Below are 21882 nucleotides of genomic sequence, written 5' to 3' on the forward strand. Positions count from 1 at the left end.
ATCAGCCAAGAGTTTGATAGAAGCATAAGCATATTGCATTCTCAAATTTCTTATTGCAGGTTGATTCTTGTGACCAGGGTTGCTGCTTTAACTTGTTCACAGGAAACGGTGCTGCCAATCAACTTTGTTCCCAAGGTGACAGGAAACCTTCTTCAGTCCATTGTTGATTGCGCTCGTCTTTGCTGCTCCACCCATTGCGTTTTCTTCCCTTTGGCTAAACTTAAGTGAAATTAATCAGTAGCCGACATCTGGCAGACAGTTTCGGTAGCTTGCCCGTGGTTTGTCTCTGTGACCTGTTAAAAGGTCCATTGCATTAGAAAGAGCTGAAAAGGAAAGAATAAGTAGCAGAGCACCAACATCCTTTTCAAAGACTTTAGAACATGTTTGATCTCCAACATGTCTGGAAGATGACTGGACTTAGCTCTATGTCTCTAAGGCATTAAGAAAATCAGGGCCCAGGCACACAAATTAAATCATTGGTCTACAGCAGTAGTCGAATCACATGTCAGCAAAACTGGAATGCACAACAAAGAATGGCGAAGCAGACTGCAGATGTTCACCCACTGCATCTTGGTTTCATGTGCTCAACATAGCACATAACTGATGCATGCACACATTCACCAGCCACTCCACTGTGTGTCAGGGGAAGTGGGAGAAAGAGCAAGGCCCTTTCCATTTGCCCAACTGTCAGATTCCATCGATGGCTAGCACTTTGTATGGGATGGAGGGAGACAGAGACCCTGGGTGAAGAAGGTGAGAAGTTCTCTGAGGGAGGGCAAAGTACCAGTTACACTGATGGAGGCTAAGAACAAAACAGGAGAATATAACAACCCTGTTGGATCAAGCCAAAGGCCTGCCTAATCCAGCATTCTGTTCCTGTAGTGGCCAACCAGATGCCCATAAGAAGCTCACAATCAAGACTGGAGGGCAATAGCCCTCTCCTGCTGTTGCTCCCCAGAAACTGATCTTCAGAGGCATGCTGGCTCTGATCCAGGAGATAGCATAATGCCATCAAGACAAGTAGCAGTGATGTAGTCAAGCCAGGGTTCACAGAGTCGATGCACCAGGACTTTTTGATTAGCAGGGATGATGATGTCATCTGCTACCCATTCAGACAGCCCTGTTCCTCTGAGCTTAGCTGCAATCCTCCCAGTAGCTGGCGGGAGGGGGGGATGTGGGCAAAGGTCACACATTCCTGTGCCTGCAATGCTCATTCACAAAATGCATACTTTAGAAAAATGCACACTTTAAAATGTGCATTTTGGGAAAATCTGCATGTTCATGCTTTAGTCAATGGAGGGAAAGTATGCCTTTTTATTGTGCACGTGTACATCAGTAGTTTCCCCCAGAATCTGAAAGAAGTATACGATATGCCAAGCTGAATCATGGAGTAAAAAAGGAAAATGTGTTGGCCATGCTGGCTGGGCATTATGGGAGTTGCAATCCCAACACATCTGGAGGGCACCAGGTTGAGCAAGGCTGTGGTAGAAAGTGATGGAACATCAGAACAGAATGTTGGGGCATGTGTGTAAGATCCTTGGGGGTGCCATCACTGTTTCATCTGAATGATAAAATCCAATTTGATGGTAGAACTAATTGACAGGAAAAGATGGGAGGCTATCTAAGCTTTCGGTTTTTTGAACATTCAGTTCCCGTTGCTTGGCAGTGCAGCCTTATCAAGGGAAGTATGGGAGCGAATTGGCAGTACTTTAGAAAGCCTGATTAAAAGAGGGAAAGCTGAACTGGTCTCATGTCAGCTGTTTTCCTGCACAGGATGTCGAGCAGTTCCTGCCCCAACCAGATACTGATTGCTTAAAATTTACCCTAGAAGTACATTTCAAAATGATTTCCTTCATTCACTTTTGACACAGTGAAGTCTGAATGCCTCTTGGAAGTAGGGATGTATGAGAATGTCATTTCCATTGGTTAAATATCAGAATTTGCCCTGTTCACACACCCAAATGCACATTTTGTGGGCACATTCTGGTGCTCATTTGCAAGATGCACACTTTAGAAAAATGCGCACTTTTAAAATGCACATTTTGGAAAAATGTACATTTTCACACTTTAGTCAGAGTGGGAAAATGTGCATTTGGGTGCACACTTTAAAAAAGCACAGCCAAATGTGTATTTTTCCTTTTTTAATGAGGGGTGGGAATCTCCCAGTTTGGAACAAGGCAGACTGAGCTTTGAGGTGGAGCTCAGAGAAAGTTGGTGAGCTTGAGCCTCACTGACTCTCCCATCCCTACTTGGAACTATCTTGGCATGGGAATTCACGCACTGAAGATGCTGGCTGGTCCATGAGACATTTTTGAAGTTCCCGTTCTATTTGTACGGTAGAGGTCCGCTTGTTCCCTCAAGCTCCCAAGGTATGTCACAAAGCCTTCCTCTGTGATTGTGCTGCTACCATAGCAAGGGATGGACAAACCTGTCAGTTTTGCTTTCTCCTGCATTCAGATTTTTAAAATCTCCAATTCATTCCATTTCATTTATGAAGAAATTTGTGCAGTACTTATTTTTTAAAAACCCAAACTGAATGAAATGCTCACCCATATACACCAGCCAGATTCAATAGGTACAGCTTGGTCACCCTGATGGATTACCTTTATTGAGTGAGGGAAAGGGGGAGTGTAACCCTGTTAATTCTACTGGACCTCTAATCAGCTTTTGATACCTTTGACCATGGTATCCCCTTGGATCAACTCCATGGGAAGGGCATTGGAGGCACTGTGTTACAGTGGTTCTGGTCCTACCTACAGGTCCTATTTCAGAGAGTAATATTGGGTCATTATTCCCTGGCCCCTTGGCAATTGAGCTATGGGGTTCCGCAGGGTACCACCGTGTCCCCAATATTGTTTAACATCTATATGAAGCTGCTGGGAGTGGTCATTAGGGGATTTGGAGCCAAGTGCCATCAGTATGCTGGTGACATGCAGCTCTATCTCCCTGTGACGTCTGAATCGGGAGAGGCTGCACAAGTCCTGAATCAGTGCCTAGACTCAGTAATGGGCTGGACGAAGACCAATAAACTGAAGCTGAATCCTGGCAAGACAGAAGCCCTGTGGGTGAGTGGTTCCGATGTCCAGGAGATAGACTCATTGCCTGTTCTGGATGGGATTACACTCCCTCTGAAAGAGCAGGTTTGCAGCCTGGGAGTACTCCTAGATCCATCATTGTCACTGGAGACCCAAGAGGCCACGGAGGCTTGGAGTTCCTTTTACCAGCTTCAGCTGGTTCACCAGCTTAGACCTCTCCTGGACAGGAACAGCTTGGCCATAGTGGTACAGGCATTAGTAACCTCAAGACTGGATTACTGCAATGTGCTCTACGTAGGGCTGCCCTTGAGGCTGGTCTGGAAGCTGGAGCTAGTGCAGAACGCAGCAGCTCAGCTGTTGTCAAGAGCTGCCCCTGTTCAGCATGCAACTCCTTTGCTGAGGCAACTGCACTGGCTGCCTATTCACTACCAGGCCAGGTTTAAGGTTCTAGTACTACTGTACAAAGCCCTAAGCAGCTTGGGACCAGGATACCTGAGAGAGTGTCTTCTCCCTTCCCAACCTGCCCAGTCACTGAGGTCATCAGAGGGCATGCGCCTAGTGGTTCCACATGGACCCATGGCCCGGTTGGAGTCCACCAGGAAAAGAGCCTTAGTGTGGTTCCCCCTTCCGATGGAATTCCCTGCCTTTGGAGGTCAGGCAGGCACCAACACTGTGTTGTTCTGGCACCTTCTGGAAACATTGTTATTTCAGGAAGTCTTCCTCGAGTGACTGGCCACAGTTTTATCAGAACTCTATTTCTCTTTATTCTCTAAATGATAGTATTTATTTCAACATGTGTTCTTATTCTTTAACCTATTTGTTTTGTTCACGACTCTGGAATCTGTCTGGATGTGAAGCGGTATACAATTGTTGTGAATCGGGATGTGTGAATCCACCCCTTTCTGGGTTCTCTGGACACTAGCCCAGCCTTTGCCCCTGCTCTCCGGACCCCAGACCGCACGTGAGCCCCTCCTACACTTGGCGAGTGGCCTGCACTCACCCTGGCAGCCTCGTCAAGCTCCACGGTCACCATTAAAAAATAAATAAAACAGCAATCATGAAAATGTGCATATTTGCATATGCATGAAAATGCGCATTTTGCAGGCAGAGGGCCAGCAAGGGGCAGGGGCTCGGAGAGCAGGACTTGGGGATGAGCAGGGGGGTTCCACCAGATTCCTGGATGGAATCGGGCACCTGCGCCATCCCTACTTGTAAATAAATAATAAATAATATTTTCAGAGGACCATTTTGTACCTTTCCTGCCATATGGCGGTTAAAGATGAGGCGCCTGTCAGAAAGGAGAGATGGCAGCCCTATTTCAGTACCACAAACATGGCCAGGCCTTGGAAGGGACTTTACCCAGGGTCAGAATTGGTTAGAGTGGCCTGGAATTTCCCCCTTCCTCATAGTAACCTTGGTTTGCTATATTTCAGGGATGGGCAGAAAGTAGATAGGGATTTATTGATAGATCTAGGGAAGCTGGAGAAATCCACTGCAGACCCAAATGAGGTCAGATTCCTGGGAATCCGACCTGCAGAGTCCGTAATGGACTGGCTCTTCCTACCTGCATGTCGTCTGGATTTTTTGCGGCTTTTTTCACCTTTAAACAGCACAAGCTACACCAATTGCAGCCGCAACTGGTTTATCTTGGGCAAAGTACAGCCATAATTACAAAGTACAGCCATTTGTGGCCATAAAGTGCTTAGTTACATATACATTGTGGCCATAATGTATGTATAACTAAGCACTTTACAGCCACAATCAGCACGAAATACTCTAATTACGGCTGTAATTTGCCCCAGATACACCACCTGTGGCCAAGATACACCAAGGGCTTGTCCTGTTTAAAGGGGGGAAAGCTGTGAAAAACCCGGAGGACATACAGGAGCTCCAGGGAAATCCGCTGAGGGCTGGATTTCCGTGCGATGGACACACACACCCCAGACTGGATGTTGGGGCTGGTTGTACATCCCTAGATAGATCACATGGTGATCTGCAGTAGATCACCGAGTGTTTCAGATGCCCAATTGTCTTAACAATAGCAAAAACTAAAGAGGTTCCCCCGCCCCTGCAGTTAGGTTGCCGACAAAGAATGCTTTGGGGAAAACTAAGAGTGGCGTTTTGTATGAACGGACTTGTGAGCTTGGTCCAGGACTGATCACAGTTCCTTGGGCTGAGCACCCTGTCATTTACTGCTTAGTTTACATCCACCTGCGTTTTTGCAGGTTGTTAGACACCACAGTGCTGGCTCCAGGTTTTGCAGGGCCCTTGGGCAAGAAGACTTCAACGGGCGCCCTCCCTCGGTGAGTCTACCTTCTCACTAGGGATATCAGAGGGATCCATTTGGCGGGTGGAGCTTGGCAAGCTTTCGCCAGCTCATCCTTGCCCCCCGCCCTAGACTCTGACCTGGAATCTGCCAGCTGGCCTGAGTCAGCCTGCACTGAGTCAGGCCAGCTGGTGGATTTTTGGTTGCATGGTGGCAGCGCAGCAGGAGGATGAGAGGGAAGTGCCATGGCACTCCCCACTCATCCTTCCACTGCCGCCACTGAACAACCCTCCCTCTCTCCCTGCCGGGTGAGCTCCCAGCCTGGACAGCCCACCACCTTACCCTTCTGGCATGCAGGGACTCTCCAGGCTGGGGCCTGATGGCAGCAGGGAGAGAGGGAGGCTTGCACAGTGGCAGGGCAGGGCAGGGCAGGGCAGGAAGTGTCAAGGGCTCCTTGGAGGGCTCTCAGTCTAATCCAGTAGCCAAGTCCAGATGCAGACAAAGGGATTTTTTTCAAAGCTTTATTCTTCTTTTACAACTTAACAGCTCTACAGGTAGCAACTAGATCTGAGCAGCAGCATCCCTATGCCCTAAGTTGGAACAGTTGGTCCCCGTTTGAAAAGCAATTACTGGCAGACCCCTGAATATAAGGACTAGGGAGAATCCCTCCCCTTTTCCCTTGGATCCTCTGGGCGCAACCGTTCTTTGAGCGCCAACCGGGCGCTACGCCTCCTTTCCGCGCTCTCCATTTGGCGCCGCTCTCTGCGTCTGCACCGCACATCCAACCAGTCTGCTATCGGTGCTGGGTCACTCCCTGGACTGCTTTCTAATCTAGGAATGTGGGTGGGAGGAATCTCTGTCAGCTGCGGGCCCTGGGAAAAAGGGGTGCGCTCCTCTCCCAGGAGCGACTGCTCTTCCTCCGAATCAGAACTACTCTGGGATTCTATGGGCTCAGTGTCCACCCTGACAGGAAGTCCCACACACACACACACACACACACACACTATAATTGGTCATGATTTGTGAAATTATGGAGGTAATTGGGGGAAATGGAGTTTACAGCAGGGTTATGGCAGGGGGGAAAAAACCAATAAAGTTCCCGAATTTCAGAACAGACCTGGCTTGGCTCACAAAAGCGAGCCAAGACGGGAGGACGGGCAGGAGTGCATCAGGCCCTAAAAGGGCCGGATTTAGCCATAAGGGACATCTCTCCTTCTCACTGCCATTGTCACCTCAGCCACTCTTGCTTCTCATCCTCTCTCTCATGTGTGCTACCACCTGCTTGCTTGACAGAGACAGCCAGGGAGCAAGTAGGCAGGGGCACCATCTTCTCACCACCATTGCCTGAGCCAGAGCAAGAGGCAGGTGAACAAGCAGGTTGCAATGGTGAAGTGGAGGAGCAGGCCCAGGGGGCTCTCATCAGTGGGCCCCTGCTGGAGTCTGGGCCCTCAGCAGGTGCCCAAACATGCCTACCCTTGACCCTGGGCCTAAGAAACTAGATCCTTGCCTATAAGGCTGTGTCTCTGTGAAGCTGCAGCCCAGAAAAGCTGGCGCCTGTGCTCATCCAAATCACGTGTCTGGTCTGTTGGTTTTCTCCCTCCCTCCCCCACCCTGCTGCCCCAAGGCTACTCCTTGCTGCAGATACAAGGAATCAGACACAAGGAATACAAGGTATCAGTGCTGATTCCCCTGGGTTGCTTGGAATTGGTGCATACTTGAACTACCCTTGGGGACGCACAAGCCTTGTAATGGAAGGGAACATAGGAAACTTCCATAGACCAGGGCTGGATCTACACTTACTGCCTTTTTTTGTTCCCAATGAGGTTTCACCGCCCCCCTTTCACACTACGCAGTAGCTGCCTCGAATTGGAACCAGAATTTCCCACTTCTGTGCTCCTGCTTTCAATACCCTAATATCCTGGTATTTCCCTTTAACGTGCTCTGATTTTCCGCCTTCGCTACCATATCCAGTCGTAGTCGCCTCCCCCGCCTCTCCATATGCGGCAGTGTTTGTATTTCCCTCCTGCCCAATCACAGCTCTCGACGGCCCCATGTCTTCTTCCAGCTACCGATCACATAGCTTCCTCAGCAGCCCCCGTTTCTTCAGCAACAAGCAAAGGGCTGGATGTGCACACGCTTGTCTGATCTTGGAAGCTAAGCGGGGTCGGCCCTGGTCAGTAGTTGGATGGAAGCTTCACAACCTCGACTCTTCGAAGATCATGCCTCAATTAGAAAAAAAAACACGCGGAGAAGCCCCGATTCTGAGACGATAACACCTAAATTTTAAAAAAAAACATCCGGAGCGGGGGATAGGAGGGGGTAAAACTTAGTCTCATTTGAGGGGATACAACAACCCCCTGCTCAGTGCAGGAAGCCTGATTCCCAGGCGGTCGCCCATCCAACTACTGACTGGGGCTGACCCCGCTTAGCATCTGAGATCAGACAAGCACGTGCAGGAAAACAGCACAGTTCTCAAGTATGAACCGAGCTTGCGCATTCGATGAAGCACTGCAACGGGGAAAATGGGTGAGTGTGAATAATCACGTTTTAATGCAAGAGTGTTTAACCCGATGGGACACCGAATTAAATGCGATGGTGGGAGCAATGTAGATTGGCCCCAGGTCATACTATTTGCCCATCAAGGCCAGTATTGTCTGCTGTGACTGGCAGCAGCTCTCAGGCAGAGATCTTCTTCCGAATCTTGCTCGCCAAGATGCTTTTAACTGGAGAAGCCAAGGACTGAAACTTCTGCATGCCAACCAGGCCCTCTGCCAATGAGCTATGGTCCTTCTGTGAGGGCCCTACCCAGGGGCACTTCTACAGATAGCTCCAATTCCACAATACTAGAGCTAGTGCAAATGAAGCCTCATTTTTACAGGGACCATGAGAATACTGAGAACATTCCTTGCCTTTTCCATTGACTCACATTCAATGCTTCAAAAGATGGGTTAACAAAAAGTTGCAAAGATGCTCCCACAAGCTTGTGTTGAAAGAATGGGAATGATACAGCTTTGGAGCACCTTGATAATATGATAATAAGGAAGTGGCTCTAATATGGACAGGGATCCTGAAAACACAATGGAGAACAGACCTAAATTTTGGCTTAATCCCCACACATACAGGCCTTAGAAGGCAGAACTCACAGGACACAGAGGTACCCCTAAATATGTCCTAGTTCAGCTACACATCATATGTGTAGGCCAGCTTTCCCCCAACTGGGTACCCTCCAAATGTTTTGGACTATGACTCCCAGCATTCCTGTCCTTTGACCATGATGTCTGTGGCTGCTGGGAGTTGAAATCCAAAACATCTGGAGGGCAAAAGGCGGCCATTTCTACATTGCTAAAAAAAGAGGAAAGGCATCACTAAAAAAAGAGGACAAAAGAGGACACCAATTTGCGTAACATTTGCATAGGTAAATGTATATGCATAGTTGCAAATGTTAAAATAATAACTATAATAAAAATACAATATATCTCACCATAGTGGAGAAGACCAACTAGGTGGCCTGTGTGCCTGCTCAGTCTGCTGCCCCGGTGATGGGCAACTTCAAGGCCCTGCTGCTCTCCCTCCTTATGGTTCCTTGACTTTAAACCAGACTTGGACTGGACAGCTCATCAAATAGAGGACTGTCTTCTGACAGCTCTCCAAAATAGAGGACTGTCCTCTGTAAAGTGGGACACCTGGCCACCCTAGGAGGGCACCTGCTGGGGAGGGCTATACTTGAGTTTCTTGGGTCCGCCGCTAAGGTTCTATTCTCATGATCCCGTCAGTCCAGCTTGCATCTAGAATTAGATCTGCGCCTGCCAGCTAATTAATGGCTTCCTTCCACCTGCACAGTTGACACGGCCCAGCAAAGAGCCCCCAGCGACAGTGACATGAATCCCAGCAAAGGAACGGGGATCTGAGAGCACAGAAGGAAGCAACTCCCTTTGTCTGAAATGCCAAAGTGAAAAGGCAGCAACGCTTGGGGGCGGGGGGGGGGGGAGTGGGGCCAGACACACCAGTCAGTCTCATTTGAGCCCCTACCCATTTAAATGAATGGGGGACTGGCATTGCGCTCTTCATGAGCACTGAGCAAACACTCGGGTCTGCATTTAAAGAAACCCCCCAGGCTTAAACAAACCAGTGGGGAAATATGCAGGAAAATGCAGTTATCATGTACAAGGAGGGAACTGATTTTAAGGCAGAGTACAGGCAGGAAGGAAGTGACCCCTTGAATGAGTGATGGTTTTCACCAGATTGGTTGCCACTGAGATGGATAGGTGGAGCTTCCTGTGAAGATTTTCCAGTTAAATGTATGTCGCTTCCCTCCCTCCCTGCTCCCCAGAAGTTGCTATGAGAACTGTTTGGACAGGTTGCTAAAAATACTGAAGTCTGTGGTGCGGAGTGGGCGGATCTGACCTCAGCAAAAGAAACAAGTGTGAAATCTACCAACAAAATATGTTTTATTAAATAAATATGAGTAACTAGATCCTGGTGAATAGTCATTCAGAAATACTCAATGGGGAAAATCCAACATAAGTCCTACTTAGAGTAGGCCCATTGAAATGAGTGGGACTTACATTTGTCATGACTAAATCCCACTTATTTCAATGGATCTAAGTAGGACTTATGTTGGATTTTACCCCATATGTCACACAGAAAGAAAGCTTGATTACTAAGGGTGGACTATATTGTTGTTCGTGTTGTTGTTGTAGTTGTTGTTTTGTTGTTGTTGTTGTCATACACACACTACAACTTTCCCCAGTGAAAAGAGGGGGAATGATGTTGAATCGCCTATCCTCGTTCATCCTCCTGTACATCGAAGAGCATAAATTCCACAGAGGATGCACTTCAGGTTGGACTTTGCCTAATAAGGGTGCATCTTATGCATGTTTAGATAGAAAGAAGTCCTAAAACTACAAGCATTCCCCAGCTAGCATGCTGGGAATTGTAAGGAATTGTAGGACATTTTTCTGCTGGGAAAAGTGTCCTACAATTCCAATGCTGGGAATTGTAGGACACTTTTCTGTCTAAACATGCATAGGATTGCACCGTAAGAGGGTCAATATGATTCAGTGAGCTGGTTCTCATTACATGACAACCCACCATGGGTAATCACCCATGGTGGGTTGTCATGACATCCAAACCGGGCATGGTTTCTGCAGGGTGGCTTATTTTTCACAAACAAGCCACCCTGGGAACCCATGGCTTGTTGTTAGGCTATTCAGCAAGGCTTGTTCTCAGAGGGGCTTGTTGTGATGTCCGAACCCGGCAAGCCAACTTCATTGTGGGTTGTTGGGAATGGCTAGAGAGCTGCTGGATAAGAGCAATGAAAGAACCTGCTCCTCCTCATCATCTCGCGAGTACTGCTGCTATCCTCTCTCATCTCTTCTCAATGCTCTTCGCCCCGTGCTCCTAAAAATCAAGAAGAAAGGGCCCTGGAGAGTGTCCGAACACATTCACGACCTATTATTATTATAGTTGTTGTTGTTGTTGTTGTTGTCTTGAGCAAATGGGCAACTTCAAAAGTCTGGGCTATGAAATTTGCATATTTTCCTCCTCCACTTTACTGTTCTGCCATGAAATTTGTATATGTTTACTAATCCACCTCACCTGTGTGCCTTGAAATGTGCATATTTTTACCCATCCCTATCACTCCTGCTCTGCCTTGAAATGTGCGTATCTTCACTGATTCCTGTCCCGAAGTTAGAGGACCGGGGGTAGGCAGCCCAAAGTGGCTGGTGGCTGCAGGAGAAGGAGCTTTGGGGGCAGGTGTAATTAGTAGTATATGAAGCAGCCTTTAAAAAAGAAAAAGAAAAAAGGTGATCCTAGCAACAAGGCAAGCCCTGAAATGAAGGATGAAATTGACAAGGACATTGACAAGATGGGGATAAGAATATGCTGGGCTAAATAGTGGACAAGCAGTCTGGTGCTCTTGCGCAAGACCTTGAAAAAAAATTTCAGTCTGCGGACATGTTACCGCATTCATAAGGGTGCAGAAAATTAATTCCATTTGGCAATCTGATGTGTGTGTGTGTGGGGGGGGGGAGTTTTCCTTGGTAGACAGCAACCCCAGCAGACCAATTGCAGAAAGGGTGCTGACATAGGGACCAAGGAAACAAGGAATTCTGCTGCAAAGGCGCCTGGGATACATGCCAGGAGCCAGCAGGACAGAGGGGGAAAAAAAGCCACAGAAAGCCATAGAGCACCTGATCTGTCAGGTTAGTGAGCGACATGCAAACTTGCCCAGTGGCTAGACTGCTGGGTGAAAAACCTGAGTGGAGATGTCTTCCTAGCTATATGTATCTCCCTAAGCCTGCAATCCTATACCCACTTTCTGGGAGTAAGACCCACTAAACTCAGTCGGACTTATTTTGGAATAGACATGTACAGGATTACGCTGCAACCAAGCAATCTTATGCTACGCATATTTTCTCAGAAGTAAGTCCCACATTGTACAGTAGGACTTACTTCAGGATTGCAGCCTGAATAGCCCTGGGAAAGTCACTTTCCCTCAGTTCAATCCGCAGGTATATTGCAAGGCTTTTTCAAACCTTATCATAGTGAGCCTTCATAAATCAAAATCATAATAACTGCCCAAGCTTCTTCTCAGTGGAAAGATATGGAAGGTAAAGGGAAGGATTGGGGCTATATAGGCCAACAGCATACTATAATGCAGGGATGAGCAGATTTCTGGATTGTGGAATCTACTTTGTTTTTTACTAGAACCCCAAAGAGCCAAACAGAACCAATGTAAAAAGACATACACTTAGAATTAAAGAGTTCTGAGCCCAGAAATTTATTTGGCGTCCCAGAACAGAACAGAGCTCATAGTCCTTCTGCACAAAAATCCAATCCAGGTTACCATAACCTTCTTCTTTTCAGCAGTTTAATTGTGGTGTGGGTTTGGGAGTCACATTGTTGCTATTGTTAAAGAATTGGGAGTCAGAAACCCTTACTGATCTACTTCAGGAGTCCCTGGCTCAACAGCCCCTGATCCAATGTGCTCAGGCAGGCAAACTCTCCTCACTGTCAGCTTGCCCAAATTTATTTAGGTGAGAAGTGGTAATGATGAGGTCTCATGGCCATTAGGCCATCTGTCCTCTTTTACAGATGACAGTCCTCTATTTGAAGGGCTGACAGAGGACCATCCTCTATTTGGAGGTGTCCTCTACTTGAAGGGCTGTCCTCTCCCATTCTGACTGAAGACAACCATAAAAACTGTTGCTCGTTAACAGTTAGCACCTGAACAGCAGACCAAACAAGCAGGCACACAGGTCATCTGGTCACCATCTTCCACGGTATGGTGGAAAAATTAAATTATCATCATTTAGAAATTATAATAATTTAGAAATTATATTATTCCTAAATTTGCATCTATTCATGTAAATTAGCATGTGCCAGTTTTATGCAAATTGCTGTCCTCTTTTTTGATAATGCATTTCCTCTTTTTTGGTGATTCATAAGTAGTCACCCTATTAAGGCATGGACACTGCTGCAGTGATGCCCAGTGGATGGTGAGAACTTGTTAAGGCAGAGACATGTGCAGCTCTGCCCAGGTGATGTTAGGAAGCATGGGAACTGCATTTCCCATGTTTCCTGGTGCCGACTGCATATGCCTGAGGCAGTGTCCAGGTCGTACACCACAGGCCTCCACTGCTGCAAGCCTGCAAACCCTCCCCACCACTGTGAGCCTCACTTGAGTACGTTTGGAGAAAGGTGTGTGGTGTGGAAAGCTAGTGCAGTGGTCAAGAGGATGGCAGGGGTTTCTGTTGCTCTCCCAGTGACATCCCTGAGAACATGATGGATATACCCCAGAATGGGATTGATTCAGCTACCATGGTTTATTTTCAAGTGTTCACTGAGAATTCCTAAAGATCATTTATTTAACTCATGCCCTTTCCAGTTAAGGTCAGACAGAATTTGCTAAAGAGAAGTTTCTGGTTTCCTAAGAGGATCTGCATCGTAATATGACTGATATACATTAGGGCTTTAAAAAAAATGTTAATATAATTCTTATCTCTGACCTTAAATATCCTTTGGAATAATTATTTGTTACGCTATAATTACAAAAATGTCTCTTTCATTTCTTTCCATACATCCCCTTAAACCATTTTTAGTGAGTTGCCCTCTGCTGAATATATCTTTGCATCTCTTCAGGGGAATTCATTTGCTTCTCAACACCAAATTTCTTTACTGGGGTAAAATTTACTTTACTCTTAAACTGGGGGGGGGGGGGGAGCTATCAGTTCAAAGTTATAATTAGATCTGGCCACATTTCTTTTTTTGTTGTTAGAAAGGAAGTAGCCCTTTTGCCATGACTGAGGGATAAAACAATGTAAAAGCCAAAGAAAATATTAACATTTCAATTGTGATTTGTTAGAAAACAATATGAATATATTTTCTCATTTTGCTAGTAAAACCCACAGATCCTCTTAGAGAGTTAACATTGCACATAGTGTGAGGGAGCACTGACCCAGTTGCCTCAGCATGTTCCATCTTCCCCCTGACACTTGCCCCATTGTGAACAATTTCACACCTTTTGGGGATGTAATAAAATACTGAAACAGGGGGCTGGTTTTGTGTATATGGGTGTGTATCTGTGAAACTATTCCAAAAATATATCCCGTTCTGGCTCAGCACTAATATATACACTCCACCAGTTCTAGATTAAACAGCATAGTGTCCTGTATTATTTATTAATGTATTTATTTATCTATCTAGAACATTATCCCACATTCTTTATAAATAAACTAGCACCATTAGAGCTTGAATCCAAACCATCTGGAAGAAGTCTTTATTTTCCAGCAAGGAAATTCTATATTTCTGAGTAGCAGAAGCTGTATATTACTGAGTACCAGATGCTAGAGATAAATTAAAGAAGATAACTATCAACATCATTCCTTGCTTGTGACACTGAAGCAGTATTTGGCTGGCGACTGTTAGAAAAATGGTGACCTTCCATTCCACGTACAGAATCCATTCAAACTGGTGTTGTGAAAATGAAAGAAAATGCTTTTTTTCCACTTGTGTATTTCTGCTATTCCACTATACCACAGTGTCACCCAGAGGTTATGTAGTAGAAAAGCAGGAAAGGAAACACTTCCTGTAGTGCTTGGATCTCAATTCTGCGACAAAACGGAAAGCAGGGTAGTAACTGAAAGCAACACTACTTTTCAGGGGATAAGTCCATAAAAAAAGAACAGTAACAGAATTGGATATTACAAGGAATGATTCTGTAATATGTCAGTGGATCTCAGAGATCTATGATCCATGTATGGGAGCAATTTAGCACGGGGAAACTGACTGACAGAAACAAATATTTAGATTTTAATGGCTTTTTCTTCCTCTGGATATTGTCACCTTATTCAGTCATTTAAAAACAATAACAAAAACAACAGTGATTATAGGCCAATTTGCTTCTAAACCTCAAAGGTAGAACTGGTTTAACCAATATGTGGGTTAGCTTTGGATGTGGTAAAATCACTATGAAGTTGACCTTGCCATGTCAAATGTGGTGAATATGTTGTTTGACCTCTGACATAATGAGATCCAGTATTTATGGCATTATTTGAGCAAATGTAGTCTTTTGTGGTTTAGAACATCTGGTGTGGTAAATATCAACTCTCCTCACTCTGGGGGTGCCTTCAAACAACACATAGAATGAAAGTGATGTGGCAAAAAATGCCTCTCAGTGATTTTTACCATGTCAACCTGCCTGGCACATATTATAGCTAGAAAAACAAGGATGGATGGATGGATGTTGTTAAATCTGTTCCATCTGTGTTTCATGGATTGTCAGGTGTCTTTCATTCCATCATCCGCTCATTGACGGAAACAGACTTTTCCCCCCCTGAATGTTGTTCTACTTGGGCTAATTCTCATTAGTGCTAATGCCCACTTGCCCAAATGCGCTAATGTGCATTTATTAATGCAAATTAGCACTAATGCTCATTAACATAAATCCCCCCCCCCCCCAGTGAAAAGCCAGTCCACCTGTCCACGGAATCTGCCTGACTTGGAAAAAGCCAGTCCAGCACAGAATCCGCAGGTCAGGTTCACACAAATCTGAACTCATTTGAATCCATTACAGATTTCTCTGACATCCCTACAAGCAGCTGAATAGCCTGAAATGGTAAAAGATGGTTGAAGACACCCCACCTGCAAAGTATGATAACTGAGAGCAGGACTTAGGGCCTCTCCATACAAGTTTCTTTGCTAATATTTCTCAAAGACTACAAGATTGCCATTTTCCCTAGCAGCAGCAGCTCCTTGCATCTAACACACTGCTTCACTGGACAGTGCCCTGACCTTCTAGAACAGTTTTAGGGGTGGGGGAGCACAGGGGTAGTGGTTGGAAGGGGTGGCTTCATCTGTGAAAGAACACACTTGGCTATTTGGATCACAGCCATCAACACTGAACCAAATCTGTGCAATCCCAGTATGCTGTACGGTGCAATCCCATATATCAGGGGTGTTGAACCTCTTTCACCCAGAGGGCTGGATTGCCAACATACCAAAAATACCAGCATTTTTTAGTTTAAAGCTCTTGCTGCCAGCACCTAAGCCTTAGGAGATCCATTTGAACCTTTTAGAATAGGGAAACACTGCATAGAATCATAGAATCATAGAATCATAGAATCATAGAATAGTAGGGTTGGAAGGGGCCTACAAGGCCATCGAGTCCAACCCCCTGCTCAATGCAGGAATCCAAGTCAGAGCATCCCTGACAAATGGCTGTCCAGCCTCGTCTTAAAGGCCTCCAGTGTGGGAGAGCCCACCACCTCCCCAGGTAATTGGTTCCATTGCCGTATTGCTCTGACACTCAGGAAGTTTTTCCTGATGTTCAGCCGGAATCTGGCTTCCTGTAACTTGAGCCCATTATTCCGTGTCCTGCACTCTGGGATGATCAAGAAGAGATCCTGGCCTTCTTCTCTGTGACAACCTTTCAAGTACTTGAAGAGTGCTATCATATCTCCCCTCAGTCTTCTCTTCTCAAGGCTAAACATGCCCAGTTCTTTCAGTCTCTCTTCATAGGGCTTTGTTTCCAGTCCCCTGATCATCTTTGTTGCCCTCCTTTGAACCCTCTCCAGCTTGTCTGCATCCTTCTTAAAGTGTGGTGCCCAGAACTGGACACAGTACTCCAAATGAGGCCTAACCAGTGCTGAGTAGAGGGGAACTAGTACTTCCCGGGATTTGGAAGCGATGCTTCTATTAATGCAGCCCAAAATAGCATTTGCCTTTTTTGCAGCCACATCACATTGTTGGCTCATATTCAGCTTGTGATCGACGACAATTCCAAGATCCTTCTCGCTCGTAGTGTGGTTGAGCCACGTATCCCCCATCTTGTAACTGTGCATTTGGTTTCTTTTTCCTAGGTGCAGAACTTGGCATTTGTCCCTATTAAATGCCATTCTGTTGTTTTCTGCCCAGCACTCCAGTCTATCCAGATCACTTTGAATTTTGTTTCTGTCTTCCAAAGTATTAGCTATCCCTCCCAATTTTGTGTCATCTGCAAATTTGATCAGCATTCCCTGCACCTCCTCCTCCAAGTCATTAATAAAAATGTTGAAGAGCACTGGGCCCAGAACTGAGCCCTGCAGTACCCCACTCGTTACCTCTCCCCAGCTTGAGAAGGTCCCATTGATAAGCACTCTTTGAGTCCGATTCTGTAGCCAACTGTGGATCCACATGATCGTTGTTTCATCTAGCCCACTTCGAGCAAGTTTGCTCATCAGGATATCATGGGGCACTTTGTCGAAAGCTTTGCTGAAGTCGAGGTATATGATGTCTACAGCATTCCCACGGTCTACAAGGGAGGTGACTTGATCAAAAAATGAGATCAGATTTGTCTGGCAGGACTTGTTTTTGACAAATCCATGTTGGCTTCGAGTAATCACGGCATTGTTGTCAAGGTGCTTCCAGATGGATTGCTTTATGATCTGCTCCAGAATTTTCCCAGGGATTGATGTCAGACTGACTGGTCTGTAGTTCCCAGGTTCCTCCTTTTTACCCTTTTTGAAGATAGGGACAACGTTAGCCCTCCTCCAGTCATCTGGCACTTCCCCGGTCCTCCATGATTTCTCAAAGAGAATAGACAGCGGTTCGGAGAGTTCTTCTGCCAGTTCCTTTATTACTCTAGGATGCAGTTCATCTGGCCCTGGAGATTTGAACTCATTCAAAGTAATGAGGTGTTCCTTGACCATATGCCTGTCGATCTCAAGCTGCAATCCTGCCCCTTCAGCCTGTACTTCGCCTTTGCCAGGGGGGTCATAGACCCTCTTTTGGGAGAAGACTGAGCCAAAGTAGGAATTGAGCACCTCTGCCTTTTCTTTGTCATCTGTTATCATTTTGCCATCCTTATTTAATAGCTGAACAACCATTTCTTTCCTCTGCCTTTTACTATGCACGTAGCTGAAGAAAGCCTTTTTGTTGTTTTTAGCATCCCTCGCTAACCTCACCTCGTTCTCCGCTTTAGCCTTCCTGACGCCATCCCTGCAATTCTGTGCTACCTGCCTGTACTCTTCCTTTGTTACTTGGCCTTCTTTCCACTTCTTATATGTGTCCTTTTTTGTTTTCAGGTCATCCCTAAGCTTTTTGTGAAGCCACATTGGCTTCTTCTGTTGTCTTCCACCTTTTCTTCTTGTTGGAATTGTTTGTGATTGTGCCTTGAGAATTTCCTTTTTTAAAAGTTCCCACCCATCTTGGACTCCTTTTCTCGCTAGCATTGTTTGCCATGGGACCTTACTGATCATTGTTCTGAGTTTATTAAAATCAGCTTTCCTAAAATCCAGGGTACGCGTTTGAGTACACTCGGCTTTTGCTTCCCTTAGAACCAAGAACTCAAGTACAACATGGTCGCTTTCCCCCAGAGTTCCTGTAACTGCTACTTTATCCACTAAGTCATCTCTGTTGGTTAGGATCAAGTCAAGGATAGCCGATCCTCTAGTTCCTTCCTCTACTTTCTGTAGGAGGAAGTTATCCGCCACACAAGTCAGGAATTTCCTGGAGGGGCCATGTTTTGCAGAATTTGTCTCCCAACAAATATCGGGGAAATTGAAGTCCCCCATTACTACTACATCATGCTTCCTTAAAACATTGGCTATTTGCTTTTCAAAAGTTTCATCCTTGGCTTCTCCTTGATTGGGTGGCCGGTAGTAGACTCCGACCACCAGGTTCCTTTTATTCTTTGCTCCATTTATTTCAACCCAGATGCTCTCGATGGGGCTACCAAGCTCCTCCTCCTGTATTTCTGTGCAGAGATATGTATTTTTCACATACAGTGCAACCCCGCCTCCCTTTCTGTTCCTCCTGTTCTTTTTGAACAAGTTATATCCTTCAACTGCTGTATTCCAGTCATGAGAGTCATCCCACCAAGTCTCAGTTATACCTATCAAGTCATAATTTCCCTCCTGTATTAAGAGTTCAAGTTCGTTCTGTTTGTTTCCCATACTCTGGGCATTAGTATATAGACATCGAAGACCATGTGCTTCATAGTCTGGCTTTCTTCCTACATGTGTCTGAAGACTATTATTGGGCGCTATCAGCGCTGTTCTCTCCATTGCAGTGCATGTGCCTACGTCCATTGTTACCCCCAACATTACATCTCCCTTCCCCGTAGGATTCAGTTTAAAGCCCTCCTGATGAAGTTCTTCATGCTGTGGCCAAACACATTCTTCCCAGCCTTTGTGAGGTGCAACCCATCCCTAGCCAACAGCCCATCTTCCAGGAAGTATAGCCCGTGGTCCCAGAATCCAAATCTCTCTCGTCGGCACCACCTTCGTAGCCAGTCATTCACCCGGAGTATTTTTCGTTCCCTTTCTATCCCTCTTCTAACTACTGGAAGGATGGATGAGAAAACTATCTGGGCCCCAAAGTTCTTGAGTTTCCTTCCCAAAGCTTCAAAGTCTGACGTGATCTCTTCGTAGCTCCGCTTGGCGGTATCATTTGTTCCCACATGGATGAGAAGAAAGGGATACCTGTCAGTGGGCTTTATGAGTGCAGGCAACCTTTCAGTCACGTCTCTAATCTGTCCTCCCGGGAGACAACATACCTGGCGAGTCCACGGGTCTTCGCGACATAATATGAATGCTGGGAGAATATCAAATGATCAGTAGTCCTTTGAGGAGATCTCTGCATCGCTGCTAGGTTTTATTCTGGTTGTATTATTATATTGTGGGGTTGACCTTTTATATCTTATAATGTTTTATGCTGCACTCTGGTTTTAATTTCTGTGAACTGCCCAGAGAGCTTCGGCTATTGAGCAGTATAGAAATGAAATGAAATGAAATGAAATGAAATGAAATGAAATGAAATTAATTAATAGTCAGGGGAAAGGGGGAGGAGCCAGGGGAAAGGGGGAGGGGTATCTAGGGAACCCAGCAGGGCTGGATTTGTCCCATAGGCCTGAAGTTCTACACACCTGCCATACATATTTACTCAGAAGCAAATCCCATTTTGTTCAATGGGGCTTACTCTTGAGTAAGTGTGTTTCGTATTCCAGCCTTAAGTTCGCATACAGCTACAAGCTGTCAAGTTCAAAAATAGTAGATAGACTCTCATGAGATAAAGAGCTAATTGCACATTATTTGTCTCATTGCACAGGCGAGGATCCAATGTCTCACTCACCTTAGACATGAGCAGTTTAGGAAGCGTTGAACCTTTTGTTGCTGTGCCAACACCAAGAGAAAAAGTAGCAATGGAGTATCTGCAGTCAGCTAGCCGTATCCTGACAAAGCAGCAGTTAAAAGACACCATTGCAAGTTCTCATTTGCTTCAGACGGAATTCATGGTAAGTCTACTGATCATTATTTCAAAAAACATATTTTTAATTAAAACAAAGTAGCAACGGTAAGAACAGGCCATGGATCAACGGACTGGTTTAAGATTGGGAAAGGAGTACGGCAGGGTTGTTTACTCTCACCCTACCTATTCAACCTGTACGCAGAACACATCATGTGACGTGCTGGGCTTGATGAAGCCAAGGCTGGAGTTAAAATCGCTGGAAGAAACATTAACAATCTCCGATATGCAGATGATACCACTTTGATGGCTGAAAGCGAGGAGGAGCTGAGGAACCTCCTGATGAAGGTGAAAGAAGAAAGGGCAAAAGCTGGGTTGTAGTTAAACCTCAAAAAAACCAAGATTATGGCAACCAGCTTGATTGATAACTGGCAAATAGAGGGAGAAAACGTGGAGGCAGTGACAGACTTTGTCTTTCTAGGCGCAAAGATTACTGCAGACGCTGACTGCAGCCAGGAAATCAGAAGACGTTTACTTCTTGGGAGGACAGCAATGACAAATCTTGATAAAATAGTGAAGAGCAGAGACATCACACTGACAACAAAGGTCCGCATAGTTCAAGCAATGGTATTCCCCGTAGTAACCTATGGCTGTGAGAGCTGGACCATAAGGAAGGCTGAGCGAAGGAAGATAGATGCTTTTGAACTGTGGTGCTGGAGGAAAATTCTGAGAGTGCCTTGGACTGCAAGATCAAACCAGTCCATACTCCAGGAAATAAAGCCAGACTGCTCACTTGAGGGAAGGATATTAAAGGCAAAACTGAAGTACTTTGGCCACATAATGAGAAGACAGGATACCCTGGAGAAGATGCTGATGCTAGGGAAAGTGGAAGGCAAAAGGAAGAGGGGCCGACCAAGGGCAAGATGGATGGATGAAATTCTGGAGGTGACAGATTCGACCTTAGGGGAGCTGGGGGTGGCGACGGCCGACAGGAAACTCTGGCGTGGGCTGGTCCATGAAGTCACGAAGAGTCGGAAGCAACTGAACGAATAAACAACAACAACAAGTACCCTCCACCCGCGTCTGGCTTGCCTGGCTGCCGGGGGGGGGGTTGCAGGTGGGGGGCAGAGATGATGCAGAATGCCATTGGCATTCTGAGGTAGTACCATCAGGGCAGGGAGGGGCTTGACGGCTGTGGTGCCCCTCCCTTCTTCCTCTTTGAAGCGTGGCTCCCTCTCTCCCACCCTGTATGCAGTGTGGGTTTTCTTGGTCATCCTTTTAGGGGCTGAGTAAGAATGTTTGGCTCATAGTCTGATGGGCTTTGGCTATGTGCCTTTTTGCTTACTTCACACTGTAAGTGGGGCTGGGAGTCAATGTAGGTTGTTTCAGTTCAATCTAATCACTTAGGTTTATTCAGTCACATTTTAAATAGACGGTGATGTGTGGGCACTTTCAGTGGGGTATAGGGTTGGTGAGCATTCGGAAGGACTGTTTCTGATGACTGGTAAGGCCTGAGGCTTCCAGCTCAGGGTTATGCAGCCCCAGTTGGAAGATATGGTACGGATTACCTTTGAGGCCAACTCCCCTCGCCCACTTGGAGTTTTGCGCCCCGAGGGTGGGGGGTGACAGGGAAAGGCCTCCTGACCCAGAATTGGGCAGTCCTGAGGGGTGGCGATAAAGCTGCCACTCCACAGGCATTGAATGTCTCACCCAATACAAGACCAGGCTAGCTGGCATAGAGAAGTTGCCCGCTTAGGTTTCCCTTTGCAGATTGAATCAATTCAATAAATGTGGCCCATAATTTATACCAACTACTTGTGCCTCATCTCTTTATTCCCCCCTGCCACCTCCTTT

The 21882-nt window shown here is 46.1% G+C and overlaps 1 protein-coding gene across 2 annotated transcripts in view; it reads left to right on the forward strand.

The window, feature by feature from the left end:
* The window catches only part of PTPRR (protein tyrosine phosphatase receptor type R), a 90176-nt gene that overhangs the window by 47050 nt on the left and 21244 nt on the right, over window positions 1-21882 (forward strand). For both annotated transcript variants that reach the window (XM_084810522.1, XM_084810523.1), the window contains one exon: window positions 19891-20077. In XM_084810522.1, coding sequence (XP_084666648.1) covers window positions 19891-20077 — 187 coding nt within the window. The remainder of the gene's footprint in view (window positions 1-19890; window positions 20078-21882) is intronic.

The sequence above is a fragment of the Heloderma suspectum genome, chromosome 7 (genome assembly GCF_057233095.1).
Source record: "Heloderma suspectum isolate Gila_16-S chromosome 7, 16-S_ref, whole genome shotgun sequence".
Lineage (NCBI taxonomy): Eukaryota > Metazoa > Chordata > Lepidosauria > Squamata > Helodermatidae > Heloderma > Heloderma suspectum.